The 15,454-nt window shown below is 33.7% G+C and overlaps 2 protein-coding genes across 2 annotated transcripts in view; both read right to left on the bottom strand.

Moving 5' to 3' along the window:
• The window catches only part of immp2l (inner mitochondrial membrane peptidase subunit 2), a 211,557-nt gene extending 206,466 nt beyond the window's left edge, over positions 1-5,091 (bottom strand). The window contains exon 1 of the mRNA XM_056451658.1: positions 5,028-5,091. The gene's annotated coding sequence lies outside the window, so the exon portion shown is untranslated. The remainder of the gene's footprint in view (positions 1-5,027) is intronic.
• Positions 5,092-14,273: 9,182 nt separating this feature from the next.
• dock4 (dedicator of cytokinesis 4) overlaps positions 14,274-15,454 on the bottom strand; it is a 209,184-nt gene continuing 208,003 nt past the window's right edge. Inside the window, 1 exon segment of the mRNA XM_056451516.1 lies at positions 14,274-15,454. This exon segment is cut by the window's right edge and continues 72 nt beyond it. Within this exon segment, the coding sequence (XP_056307491.1) occupies positions 15,122-15,454 (333 nt within the window). The 3' untranslated portion in view covers positions 14,274-15,121.

Below are 15,454 nucleotides of genomic sequence, written 5' to 3' on the forward strand. Positions count from 1 at the left end.
TATGCATACTTGAGCGTAACCATTTTAATTGCACCAGTCATCAAATGTGTCCAAAAAATGCTTAGCGAATTCGCAGCTTTAGGCTGATTTGAAACCGCCATGACAGATTTCGCACTCTTGACAAGGCAATTTCGGCTTTCCCTTGATGCATGGGCTTACTTTAACGGCGCGTTTCACAACAGGACGCTGACAGACCGAATCTGATTAAATGATGTGAATGTGTGCACCTGTAAGTATGATTTCAGCTGGAAAGCTTGACCATTAGTCTGCATCACAGTGGCCAGGAGATTAATGATGTGCTCCAGACGGCTGAAGACAAGCAGACTAAAAGGATCCGACTGACTCACTCACTCACTCACAATATCCAGCGGGACAACTTTTAAAACGAGCTGCTTTTTTAAGTATGCATGAGTCAAAAGTTTGCACACACTTGACTTTTTTATTTCCATGACCTTAAATGACTTTGCTAAAGTTGTTTTATAGGTAAAGGTCCACCGATATTGGATTCGCCGATACCAATAGCTAGATCAGGGGTGTCCAAACTTTTTGGGCCGAGGGCCACATGCAAAAAACCGTTGTACCGGGCCAAATTTTACATACATCACACAGACACGCACACACACACACACATATATATATATACATACATACATATATACATATATACATACATATATATATATATATATATATATATATATATATATATATATATATATATATATATATATATATATATATATATATATTGTGTGTGTGTGTGTGTGTGTGTGTGTGTGTGTGCGTGTGTGTGTGTGTTTGTGTGTGTGTGTTATGGAATTATTTTAATTCGTCGTCCAACTGTGTTTCTAGAAAGACTTACATTTTTAAAATCTCAAATGTAAATATATATATATATATATATATATATATATATATATATATACACGGTACCGGTCAAGAGTTTGATGTCAGTTTTATTAATTTTTTCATGTTTTTTTTAAGAAAAATTATTCAGTTCATAAAGGCTACATTTATTAAATGTAGATTAAGTGTAGAAAAATGTTAAATTGTTAAATATTTATTAAAATTTTAAATAACTGCTTTCTTATTGTATGTAGTTTCAACAAAGATTATTATTCCAGACAATATTGCTTTTATTACTATTACCATTAATAACAATACTATTAATAATAACAACAATAATAATTAATATTAGTGATTTCTGAAGGATGTGACTCTGAAAACTGGAGTAATAAAGCTGAAAACTCATCTTTAAAAATGATTAAATTAAATGATAAACTACTTTTGATCAGTTATTTTATAGTGCAACATTTCACAATTTTGCTGTATTTATGATGAAATAAATGCAGCCTTGGAGAGCAGGAGAAGCTTATTTTAACATATTTAACAATCATACTGACTCCAAACTTTCGACCAGTTGTGTATAGAATATTTTATAAGTGAAAATGTGCACTTTAATTTTGACACCCATAGACATTGTCACCAAGTATAAATCAGAGAGGTCATACTTTTACACACAGAGCCTCGTTTCAGTTGTCAGGTTTTGTAAAAATCTATCTACTGCATTAATCAATCTATTAAAGAAACGTTGGCTAGAATTCTGCATTATGGGGTCAAATTATGGAGAGACCGAGACTGCATCAGATCATGAAGCAGATCAATGTTGATCTTTCTTTCAAGCTGTCAGTGCAGGAATTAGTGCCTAATACAACATATTATAAGATTAAAATATGGAAAATTATCAGATGGTCAATTTTCGGTCAATTTTCCTTACAGATAAACAGCTCTCGGTAATATTGCTGCATGCTTTCACTTTCGCATTAGACATGAAGCACACATTTACCGGTAGGAATGACATCTCGCCCTACTCATCATTCTCTCTTTGTCTCTTTTCTTGGATTCTATTGATATATATAAAAAGCCTCGCGGGCCGCCACAAAACTGATTGCGGGCAGCAGATGGCCCGCGGGCCATAGTTTGGACACCCCTGATCTAAAGCCTTAAACATGCATTCTGCTACCCTACTTAAAATAAATGGTTTTTTTATTTTAGACAGCAATAGCCGTAGTTGAAGTCAACAGTCCGTTCGAATGATCGCTGGACGATTTGTTTGTTCGGATTTAAAGAGTCGATTCTTTTGAAGCCCCGTTTAAATGGATCTTCAATTTACTTTGAGCTAATTCGCTACAATTATTATTACTATTATGCATGCATGTAAAAGTTTGCACACACTTCAGTTTTAAATGGATGACCTTAAATGGCTTTGCATAAGTACTGTAAAGTGTGCATTCACACACAAACACAGGCACACATGCACGCACACACACAGTCTGAAATGTCAAAATATTAATAGGCTGGCTTTGTCTGATAAAAATGACTTAAGAGTGATTTAATGAATTAATATTAATATTATTTAAAGATTTTACATATAAATTTGTTATTATATTTAATATCTATTAAATGAATGCATTTATTGTCAAATTATTCTTTAGAAAAATACAGTTACTAAAATTGCTATACTATTTATAAACATTCATTCATTTTCCTTCAGCTTAGTCCCTTATTTATCAGGGGTCGCCACAGTAGAATGAACCATCAACTATTTTTCACCAGCATATGTTTCACACAGTGAATGCCCTTCCAGCTGCAACCTATAGCACGTGTCTTTGGACTGTGGGGAAAACTGGAGCACTGAGAGGAAACCCACACGAATTCTGGGAGAACATGCAAACTTCACACAGAAATGCCAACTGGCCCAGCTAAGACTCAATCCACCAACCTTCTTGCTGTGAGGCAACAGTGCTAACCACTGAGCCACATTTATAAACATAAAAATTGTATAATGCAAATAAATATTTTCATATAACACATTCATTTAAATCCACAATTTTTCATTTATTTGCATATTATTTTATTTGCAAAACATTATTAAAATGATTAAACCAATTAAACCAAGTTGTGAATAAATGTGAAACAATCATTTCATACTGGTATGCCAATGTACAGTGATGTTAAACATGCTAAATAATCTTCTTCATCAGGGCACCTTCACAGAGCAGCTTTGTTGATTAATTAACCTAGAAACTAATTCCAGCTCTCATATGGGAGAACGACCTCTTTTTGTGTCAGCAGCTTCATTATATGGTATCTATATGGCAAAAAAGCTAAAGACGCTTATCATTTTCCTGACCTCAGTAAATACTCAATGGCTAGTCGATATTAAAATATGTTTTCTACATAGAAGACAAGACGATCAAATGAACTCAGAAATGAATACTTACAAGTTGAAATAACATACTTTGCTATTTAGTACTGTATGTGAAGATTTATTTTGTTCAAATTCACAAAATTGTTAAACTTTACTGCATACCATGGCTGCAGCAGGCACAATGAAATTATGCAGAGCTGTTACCTACCATTACCTGGGGACTATTTTTCAGGCACTGAAAATAGCGCAACACAATCCTTTGATTATTACGCCTAGCCATATTAACCTATAACAGCAACTTTTCATTTAATGTCAGTCTTAGTACACAGTGTAACTACAAGAGTCCAGCTTTACTTGGAAAATGGCGAGATTTTTTTAAACACATTTATAAACATGATAGTTTTAATAACTCATTTCTAATAGCTGATTTATTTTTATCTTTGCCGTGGTGACAGTACATTACTAGATATTTTTCAAGACACTTTTATACAGCTTAAAGTGACATTTAAAGACTTAACTAGGTTAACTAGGCAGGTTAGGGTAATTAGGCAAGTTATTGTATAATGATGGTTTGTTCTGTAGACTATCGAAAAATATTTACAGCTTAAAGAGGCTAATAATTTTGACCTTAAAATGTTTTTTTATTTTTATTAAAAGCTGCTTTTATTCTAGATTAAATAACACAAGTAAGACTTTCTCCAGAAGAAAAAATATTATCAGACAAACTGTGAAAAATTTCCTTGCTCTGTTAAACATAATTTGGGAAATATTTAAAAAAGAAAAAAGGGAGCATCAAAAGCGGGGTTAATAATTCTTACTTCAACTATATATATGTATATATATGTATATATATATATATATATATATATATATATATATATATATATATATATATATATATATATATATATATATATATATATATATATTGAACGAGATGCTAATTGTCAAATCTGATTCAATGATTTATGCTATGCTAAGCTAATAGTGCTCCTTCCAGACCCAGATAAAAAGAATGAATTTTAAAAATTTTAAAAGTCAGGGCTTGTAAAATGAGTGCATTTCCAAAACAACAATACTTTTCCTTTTACAAATTTTCTGAAGTTTTTTTAAACGGTTTTCAGTGCCACCGTAGAAGAACAATTTTTGATTACCCAAAGAGACATTTGGTTAAAGGTTCAGAAAATAACCATTTCATTAGTGTGAGGATCGTTTTAATAATCTAAAATACTTTTTTTTTCACTATGAAGATCTTAAGGTTCTTCAAACCATCAATGTCAACCAAACAACTAACCTTTATGTTAAAGACTCTATAAAATATTTATTTTCTGATTCTGTATGGTAAAGTGTGCGCTGCATTGTGGGATACAGTATAGTTCGTAGTACTACACATTTGTAGTAGGTCAGTTATTCACCTACTGTATACAAATTAGAGTTTGACAAAATGAGTTTTGACCTCAGAAATCAGGTCGACTGTACAAACTACAATATTACAACATTATTAAAATGTTCAACATGTCGTCAACCTCTTCTCACAACTCTTTTTTTTTTTTTGTCAATTAGTTCAAAACGGAGTCAATTATTCACACTACAAGCGTAAATGCACCTGTAGTTAAGTGTAAAGAGACCACGCTGGACTGACAGGACACGCTGCTGCTGCTTCTACTATAAAGGGCAAACAGTGGGCGAGTGACAAACCCTGTGATGCATGGATACAATTGTAATACATACACAAAACTTAAGAACAAACCCTTCAGCACAGGTAAGAATTTATTGCCGAGTATGAAAGATTTGAGTCGCGTGTCAAAACACTCACCTAATGTCTTATGTACGTGCTGTGCGTCCCTCCGTTCAGTAAGACACCACGCTGACGCTCGTTGTTTCCCGGGTCCTAAAGCCCGTCAGTTTGAGTCATTCATCCGCTGTTCTGCGCTCCACAAGAGTACATGAATTGAAAAATCGAGTATACATTATTATACATTATCGAATATATTTTATACAAAATATCTGAATAACAAAACACTCTGAATTTGAACTTATTTATGACTAAATTCAGTCGTTTCTTAAAAGGATAGTTCACCCAACAATGAACATTCACGCAATATTTAGTCTCCGTCAAGTGTTTCCAAACCTTTATTTACCTTCTGTTCAACACAAAAAGAAGATATTTTGAAAAAAGCTGAAAACCTATACTGTAACCATCGACTTCCATAGACCATTTTGAGGAATGTAAACAAATAGCAATGGTCCTGTGTATCCTGTTTTAGATTTTTATTTTCCATAGCTTCTAATAATACAGAGAGCTCTACATGTTGATATTTTTTTAATAACAGCTGGGTTAACATTAGCTATGACTGAATCACATCTTGTTACTGTTCTGAAATAGTTTAACGACAAGCAGAAACTGTTCATGCCATGGAACAACGATATTGCCATATTGAAATAGTCTATAGCGGAAAAAAAAACAAATACTATGAAAGTAAATGGTTACATATTTTCAGCTTTCTACAAAATACCTAAAATTAAAAAAAATTAAAATTAAAAAGTAACCCCTTTATCTTTTCAGCAGAAAAGTCGATTCATGGCACTCTGGTGTTCACAGCAACCTAAGTTTGATTCCTGCCTCAAGGTCCTATGCTGTCCTTCCCCTCTCTCTGCTCCCCACACTTTCCTGTATATACTCTCTACCCCCACCCAAAAAAAAAAAATAAATAAATAAATAAATAAATAAATAAATAAAATAAAATAAATTATAAAGTAGCTAATTTGTGGCTAATTACACCGATTATTCCCATAATTATAGATTGTTGAAAAGACTTTATTTATTTACAACAATATTTTTCCATCGAATAATGAAAATTATATTTGTCCAACAATTGTGCATGCTTAAGAAACAATTAACTGAGTAAGGAATTAAGAAGTGTTGAGTCTTAATAAATAATTTAATAAATCTTTATTAAACTAATAAATAAAGTCTTTAATAAATGACTTATTAAATAATTAAATTACTTTTCTAAAGACTTCTAATTAACACCAAATGCGTAATTTAGATACTTGAATAGTTTCAATTAATAATTAGTAATTATTTTTTAAGTAACTTAACCAATAAGAACAATTAACCAAACAATAAACATTGTCAAATAAACAGAAAATTATTGGGGGTTTTTTTGTGTGTGTGTATTTTTTAGGCAACTTTTTGGTCCTACAAAGTTTACTGAATATTAGTAACCTTAGTAATATTGAATAATAGTTAAATAATACTAATAAATATTACTAATAACTATAGTCATTAATTAGTAATGGTGCGTTTTTCGAGAATTTGCTGTTAATTTTATCCCCCCAGGCCATCCAAGATGTAGGAGACTGTTTTTTCAGTTTTTTGTTAGCCAAAATGACATATGAGACTTCAGTCAGAAGGAGACATCAGCTAGCAGCACTGAAAAAACCACATGCAGGAAACAAATTTAATACCTTTGGCTCCTGACGATACATTGAGGTATTATGATACAAAACAATCAACATTATTTATTAACATAATTTTTATTAAATATACATAGGGTTCATTTCTTCCACAGAATGACAGGAATCATAAGAATGAATTTTGTTTTTGAATGTATGCATTTTTTACTCTCAATGTGTCAGTAGCTGTTATAGAAAGACACAGTTTATTAAAATAGGCTAATTTTACAGCCACTCTAAAGTTAAACAGTTGAGTTTTACCATTTTTGAATCCTTTAAGTCTAACTTTAGCAAAGTTTAGTGGGAGCACTTTTAGCTTAGCTTAGCATAAATCATTGAATCGGATTAGACCATTAGCATTTCGCTCAAAAATGACCAAATTGTTTCCATAATTTTTCTCTTTAGAACATTTCTGTAGTTTTAATGTTTGTGAAGACTGATGGAAAATAAAATGCTGCTAATTTGTAGGTCGACATGGCTACTATAACCTCCTTCTGGTGTAATAATACACAAACTTTGCTGACATACCATGTTTGTAGCTGGCACGATGATATTACGCAGCACCTGAAAATAGTGCCCAGCGATAGGTAACTGTCGACGTGACCATTAACATCACTTTTTGTTCATTTTTGAGTGAGATGCTAATGATCTAATTCGATTCAATGATTTATGCTAAGCTAAGCTAAAAGCGCTACCGCCAGACTTGGAGATTGCCTGAATTGAAAAAAAAGGTAAAACTCAACTGTTTAACTCTAGGAGAGCTGTAAATTGAGCCTACTTTGCATCATGGCCTGATGCTGAGTAAATTAACAGCTATTTTTTTTATTGATTAACTACCCCATCCAGTTGGATCCATCCAAAAAAGATTAATTACATAAAAGGTCACATTTTACATCAATCAATCTTTATTTGTCTGATGGTTAATATTCAACATTTACAAATAAAAACTTTAGTTGCAACATTCAAAGCTATGAACTGGTTACATTTTTATATAAACACCTTTTGTACAAAATCTGTAACACAGGCTATATGGAATACTTTCATCCCATCGTATGATATAAAGTACAACTTTACAAGTTCAAAAAATTGAACAGAAAGAGTATAATCCATAAAAAGGAAGGTGAAAGGAAAGAACAGGAGAGGAGAAATGCAAGCGTGGCTAGAGTTGAAGTCTTGAGCATCGGCAATCTATCCAAATTACAAAACATGATTGCCTAAAAATGAGCATCTCTCGGAATATGAGTATGAGAGCATAGCTGCAAAGCTGTTAATAAAATATCTTACAAAGGAATTGTATACGGTGCCCATCTGTACGTGCTTTGCAGTTAATCCAGTGTTAGGTTTGATTCTTCACTCTTTAACTTTTTAGTTTGCCAAAAAAATACATTTTTATTCAACTACAAAATGTGATGATATAATAAAATCACAAGGGGGTATTTTTGACATTTTTATAATCATGTAAACTGACAGCCAATATTCACAAAGGCTGCTTTTGTTTTTCAGTTAAGAATCAAGTCTGTCAAATTTTCATCATCCAATATTTAATAAAACCAGTGTAAGCGATCAAGCTGGCAGTGAAAAAGCTGTTTTTTATATTTATTTTTATTCAATTGTAGGTCAAAACGTGGTAAGTTTTTTTTTCGTGGGAAGGTAGTATGGTGCAACACTTGTTAACACTTTTGGCGCATTCGTATAAATTTGATTTTAAACATATGTTTCGGTATACAATCTGCTTAAATGTCATTGATGGTTATATTTACAAGTAGAACTTCATGCTTAATACACTACCTGACAAAAGTCTTGTCATCGATCCCAGTTGTAAGAGCAACAAATAGTAACTTGACTAGTTGATCATTTGGAAAACTGGATTTTTCTGATGAATTGCATCCCAATCATCACAAATACTGCAGAAGACTTATTGGAACCCGCATGGACCCAAGATTCTCATAGAAATCAGTCAAGTTTGGTGAAGGGAAAGTCATGGTTTGGGGTTACATTCAGTATGGGGGTGTGCGAGAGATCTGCAAAATGGATGGCAACATCAACAGCCTGAGGTATCAATACATTTGTGCTGCCCATTACATTACAAACCACAGGAGAGGGAAAATTCTTCAGCAGGATAGCGCTCCTTCTCATACTTCAGCCTCCACATCATAGTTCCTGAAAGTAAAGAAGGTCAAGGTGCTCCAGGACTGGCCAGCCTAGTCACCAGATTTGAACATTATTAAGCATGTCTGGGGTAAAATGGAGGAGGAGGCATTAAAGATGAATCCAAAGAATCTTGATGAACTCTGGGAGTCCTGCAAGAATGCTTTCTTTTCCATTCCAGATGACTTTAATAATAAGTTATCAGAGTCATTGCAGAGATGTATGGATGCAGTCCTTCATGCTTATGGGAGTCATACACAATATTTATTCTTTTTTCACTGCACCATGACTTCATATTCTATACTGTACATTATTTCTGTTAAGTGACAAGACTTTTGTCTAAGCAAAGACCATACCGTCTTAATTAAATAATTAAAAATCAAGGCATCTTATTTTATTTTGGTAAAATAAGAGTAATCTAGAGGCCTTTGCCTTTCATATAAGCCACTTCTGATACCAAATGATCAACTAGAAGTCAAGTTATTATTTGTTGTTCCTAAAACTTGGATAGATGACAAGACTATTGTCAGGTAGTGTATATAATAAAAATAATATATTTTGAAAAACCTCGGTTTGGACTTATTTATATGAAATTTCCATCTTGTAAAAAAAAGTCATTTGCCCCTAAGATCAGATTGATCAAATTGGCATTGGACAAGTTCAAAGAAATCTTGTAAAACAGTTCAGTTTTCCTGTAAGATTACATTGCCTTGTTATTTATGTTGAAATTTCACTTCTTAAATGTCTAAAACCAGGTATTTGGAATTGGTGGCTAATTAATATCATTTTATTTGTACGTTTTTATAAAGTCTTGTTACAGCACATATCAGTGATGGCTATATTAAGAGGTCTTATTTAAAAAATCTGTACGTTTTGTAAGATTTGCATTGAATGAACACATGCGAAATATGATTTTTGTAAAGTAGTTATGTCTTTCCATGGAAATGGTTGATATTTTCTTTGAGCTTAAGAATTTTTGAATCAGTAAATAATTGCTATAATCCTGCGTGTTCATACAATCTAATTTTTCGTAACATTCATATAGGGTGAATTCATACAAAATCCCCATTTTGCTAAATAGTATTGTTTCCTGTGAGATTAGGTTGATTTTTTCTATAAAATGAAACTTTAATGTCTGAAGTCAGTTGTTCAAAACTGATGGATAATTTGAATGATTTTGTGCAATCTCATTTGTATTGTTTTATTCTTGTATTGTTTACTTTGGCTAGGTTTACACCAAATGCAACAAGATCGAGCATCACGTCAGTATAGTTTAATTGCTCAATGTTTTTCACCTTGTGTGAATTTTCACCTAGAGTTCATTTTTTTACTTCCATGAAAGATGTGATTGAGGCAAATTCAGCACCTTACGCAAATGCATCATGTCATTCACTGTGTCATTTGCTTAGAGTGGCAGAAATTCAACAATCTGCTTATGTGCCATTGATAGAAATGCTGGGTTCACACGAAAAGCAAGATAAAATATTCTCATTATAGAATGCAATCAAAGTCAATGCAAATGTAGGGACATAGTTTAGATGAATTTCCAGCAGACGGCACGAATGATGCAGAACGCGTAAGGTATTTGCAGAAAACACGTTAAATTCGACTCAATCATGTCTTCAGTGCAAGTTCAAATAATTAAACTCAACTCGCTTTTGATTGATAGTTAATTTGAGTAGTTTTTTGTACAATCTGTTTAGCCGCCAGTGATGACTGACCTTCATTTTACTTTAGCAAGTCCATAAGAAATCACCACCTTGTAAAATAGTTGTTTTTCCATTGGCCTGGATCAGTATTTTCTTTAAAATAACATTTTTAAAGCTTGTATGTTGTTCTTTGTACCAAAAATGACCCCCCCCCAATGATTGGATGTTGTAAATGTCTAAAACTATTTTTTAAATAATTGGTGGCTAACATACAAATTCATATGCGGTCTATAAACATTTTATTATTTCATTCAAGCCGCTTATGTACCAGTAAAGGTTGTAATAAGAGGTTGTTCTGAATATAGGTTAGCTCATACATTTTGGTACACTGTAAAAAGCAATAAGTTTGCTTCACTTAAAAAAAGGGAGTTGCTTAAAAAGTGAGTAAACCCATTGCCTTAAAGGGGACCTATTAGACAAAAATCACTTACATGAGGGGTTTAAACACAGTTGCGTGGCAACAGTGTGAGAATATAACCAGCTACTAATTAATTCGATTTTTTTATAATCGCACTTGATAAAATCAGTCTGCAGCAACACTTTGATTGACATTCTCTCTTTGTACGCGTCATCAGTGGGGAAGCCCCGCCCATTAGTGATGATCTCCCCCTTATTGGCACAAGACGTAAATCTTATTTTTGAGCATGCCCCTATGCTGACACACAGGCATTTGTAGCTCCACCCTCTTTTAAAAAGAGCACAATCTCATTTGAATTTAAAGTGACAGTCGCCAAATCGACACAATTTGGATCAAAGCATAAACGAGGCAGTTTCAAAGAGCTATAAAACATTATTTGTGGGGTATTTTAGGCTGAAACTTAACATTCACACTCTAGGGATGTCTTATTTTACTCTTCTAAAAAGGGGGCATAAAGGTCCCCTTTTAATTATTAACTAAATAAATTATGTGCATAATTATACAAATTAAGTTAGGTCAACTTAACAGTTCCAAGTTAGAAGGGATTTACTCACCATTTAAAGTAAACTCAACAGGTTTACTCAACATTTAAAGTAAAGACAATGGATTTACTCACTATTTAAAGAAAGTCAATGGATATACTTACTATTTAAAGAAAGTCAATGGATATACTTACTATTTTAAGTAACGTCAACAGGTTTACTCACTTTTTTGAAGTAACTAACTGCTTTTTTACAGTGTAAGATTATACAAATTCATTTAAAATCACATACAGTATTTCTGTTAGGTAATACATTTAACAAACTTTGTAAATGTCTAAAATCAGCCATTTTGTTAAACACTGTGTATTTCTGTAATATAATAAAATGACATGTTTTTCAAATGAAAATGAGAAGTGACAATAATTTTTCAAAGGAAGAAATATAATACTGAAATGACACAAAAGCTAAAACAATATAAAAGAAAACCAATTCCACCTAAACAGCATTCCCTAAGCTGTGTGTTTATCTTCTTTGACCCCGACTCCAAATAAGAGCCCAAATTGAATCTCGGAGCTCAGCGCAAAAACTTCTTTCAGATTTAACATTTAAAGGAGAAAGCAAAACAGATTTGATCTAGCCAATATTGTTGGGAAGTGACTTGCGGCGGCACAACCCGATTTGCCATCAGGCTTGCAGTGGGAGAAAAAAAAATTCATCTCAGAACTAGATGATGTTTGTTTCTATCACTCTCTGCAAACTACTATGGTTATATTGCTTTGTACTGCTCATGCCCCATGCAGTTCTGATCTACGCCTCTGCACACGGTTTTAAGAAGCACATTGTTGAGCACTAGCGATCACGCTAACTTCAGTTAAGCTTTCCTAACTACTCTCACTGACAAAGAAGTTAATACTGTTTGCATCTTTGGCACAAAACTCGGAGACCACACAATTTCATCACATGGCACATTTAAACGGTCAGGCAGTTTCGGTAGATACGAGGCTACGTTAGAAAAAAGAAAACAAACACTAAGAAATACAGAATGTAGCACCTTTTAGCCATTCCAGAAAGTACAAAGCGGTTCAAAACAGGTCGCAGGTCTAGCTGCACACGTCTCCGTTTGTGTTCAAACCAAAAAGAAAAACTGCCGTAATGTGGAAAGAAAAGCTGTACAACACTGATGTTTTTTTTTGTTTGTTTTTGTGTGCTTCTATCAAAAATACCTTGCTAGCAATATGTTTCAGAGTGCTCTAAATGGGATATGGACCTGCCAGATCTTCAGATTCTGCTGTAAATTACATGCCATTTCAAAGCGGACATAATCTCTTCATGGCTTCTCTTGTACATTTTCATTTCCAGCTGTAACTGCATATCAGAAGGACTCCGCGAAGAGCATTTGAGCTGCGCATTAGATGTCGTCTAAAGGGCAGATCCACAAAAGTAAGTCACTAAACCAGCAAAATACGCAGCTGTAAATGAAATCAAGATGATCTAGTTAAGAAACGGAAAATGGAAAACATTCATCACGGGTGCATTCCCTTGTACTCTCATTTCCATTTTTAGTATACAAACAGCTGAATTAAAAATCTAAATCTATGGGCTGAGAGAGATTTATTGACAGATAAATCTTTCGGTGAAAAAGGTTAAAAATAAATCATGAAATGATTGTCTAATTGATATTTATTGATACTATAATTATTTATGGATAAATACAATTTTAAATTAAATTCAATTTAAATAGTATTTAAATCACAAATATTATTATTGTGATTATAAAGCATGATATCTAATTAAAACTAATGAATAATTATTCACTTTTTTGATAAAATACATTCATTCATTAATTTTCCTTCGGCGTAGTCCCTTTATTCATCAGGGGTAGCCACAGTGGAATGAACCGCCAACTAATCCATCATGTTTTACACAGCAGATACCCTTCCAGCTGCAACCCAGCACTGGGAAACATCAACAAACACTCATTCGGACACATACACTATTGCCAATTTAGTTTAATTCTCCTATAAAATGATTTGCCTTGCTGTGAAATTTTGATCAGATAGAAGATATTTTCAACACGTTTTAAACATAAAGAGCTGTATTTTAACAATCTAGGCGCAAAAGTCTAAGTCGCATGGCGCAAAAGCATTAAGTGCATTTCCGAATCCACTTTTTCTATTTTAAGGATGGAAAAATACGCTTTGTGCCACGGCGCATGGTCTAACAGGGTTGTGCTTATTTTCTTAATGAGTTATTGGTGTGTTTTGAACATGAAGTGCATTAAACCAATCAGAGTCTCATCTCCCATTTTCTTTAAGAGTCAGTTGCCTCACACCATAGCGCATTTGCTATTTACATGGTGGACTTTGTTAGTTTAAAAACTGAATGCTTCATTAGCGAGAAAACAGTTAAACAGACCATCTGCAGAATGAGGATAAAGAACGAACCTCCTCCATTCTACCTCTTTACTTTATCTTTACTCTACTTTACTCCTTTACTTTTGTTGATAAGAAAACGGTGTTGTACGCACTCAGCTGAAGATATTCATTAGCCTACATTTTTAATTTAGTTTGTTAACATAAGATTTGTTTCAAAACTATTTCTAAATTCAGTTCTAATTTCCTGCAAACTAATAAATGAACAATAATAATGAAGTGTGAAAGAGTACTTTCCAAATACACGTCCTATTCTTATGCCCATATGGTGATGCAAATGTCTCCAAAATCCGACAGGTGGACAAATCTAAACTAGTTTTTATTAAAACAAATATAAATATGCATATAATAAATAATACTGCTAATAATAACAACATTATACAAATGCATATTGTCATGAATAACCTGAAAAAAAGCACCCCAACATGAAGGCATGGAGGTAGTAGTTTTTATATTTATGTAGTAAATAATAATTTTTGGAACATTTTAATCCTTTTTTTTTCCATATGTAAACATATCTGTGTATTGCTGCACATCCTGTGTGTATTAAGCAATGTGTAAGCGTTTGAACCTGCATAGGCACAGAACTATTAACTTTAGACAAGCTTTTAGTTGGTCAACGGTGCGGTATATTTCAGTTTCTCAAAATAGCAATGTGCCAACAATGCGCCTTAACACGCCTCCTTTATAGAACGGAAAAACTACAAAGTTCACAAAGTAGCGCAAATGGATTTACTATTTAAACAACGTGGTGCAAAGCGTGAAAATTAAGGTTGCGCTGGTCTGAAAATAGTAACAAATTGCGCCGAACACGTCTTGCTTATTGCGCCGGGTGTATGATAGGGCCCAATAGATTTTAATAACTAATTTATTTAGTCTTTTTCCATGATGACAGTACATAATATTTTACTATATATTTTGCAGCATAATAGTACTCAGTTTAGTGCAATTTAATAATAATTCATTAATTGGCGGTTCATTTCACTGTGGTGACCCCTGATAAATAAGGGACTAAGCCGAAGGAAAATGAATGAATGAATGAATTAATGAATAATTAATCATTATATGACATTTCATGATTTATCTATTAACACTCTTATTTCTAAACTTCGAAAGATTTACCTATTAATCCACAACTCTCAGCCCTCCAAATAAATCTGCCTCCCTGCATCTGAAAACATTCGCAATTATGATACATAACCTACAGTAATTTTACAGTCGACAATTGCAAAAAAATAGTCCCTTTAGTTACCACTGCCGCACTACAGCTGTGAAACCTTTCTGGGTGTGGGCCGGTGCCGAGGCTCAGAATTAATCCTCTGTGTGCGGTTCAGCTGGGGTTTGGCACTCAGGCTGGGGTTTTCGGTACTGGGTGGCACTGACAGACTGTGAGGCAGTGGCGTCGCCCGCCGAGGGTTGTTCCGCTCATAGACGCTGTAGGGTGGAGGAGTCTTGCTGCCCCTGCGAATAGGCATGTCTGTGGGCACGGCGGGTGGTAGAGGAGGGTCGGGTGGTGGCAGGTCAATGCCGCATGTTTCAGAGACACTGCATCGGCTGAGGGATGAGATGCCACTGCTGTAGCTGCCGGAGCGGGC

Source organism: Danio aesculapii, chromosome 25 (genome assembly GCF_903798145.1).
Source record: "Danio aesculapii chromosome 25, fDanAes4.1, whole genome shotgun sequence".
Lineage (NCBI taxonomy): Eukaryota > Metazoa > Chordata > Actinopteri > Cypriniformes > Danionidae > Danio > Danio aesculapii.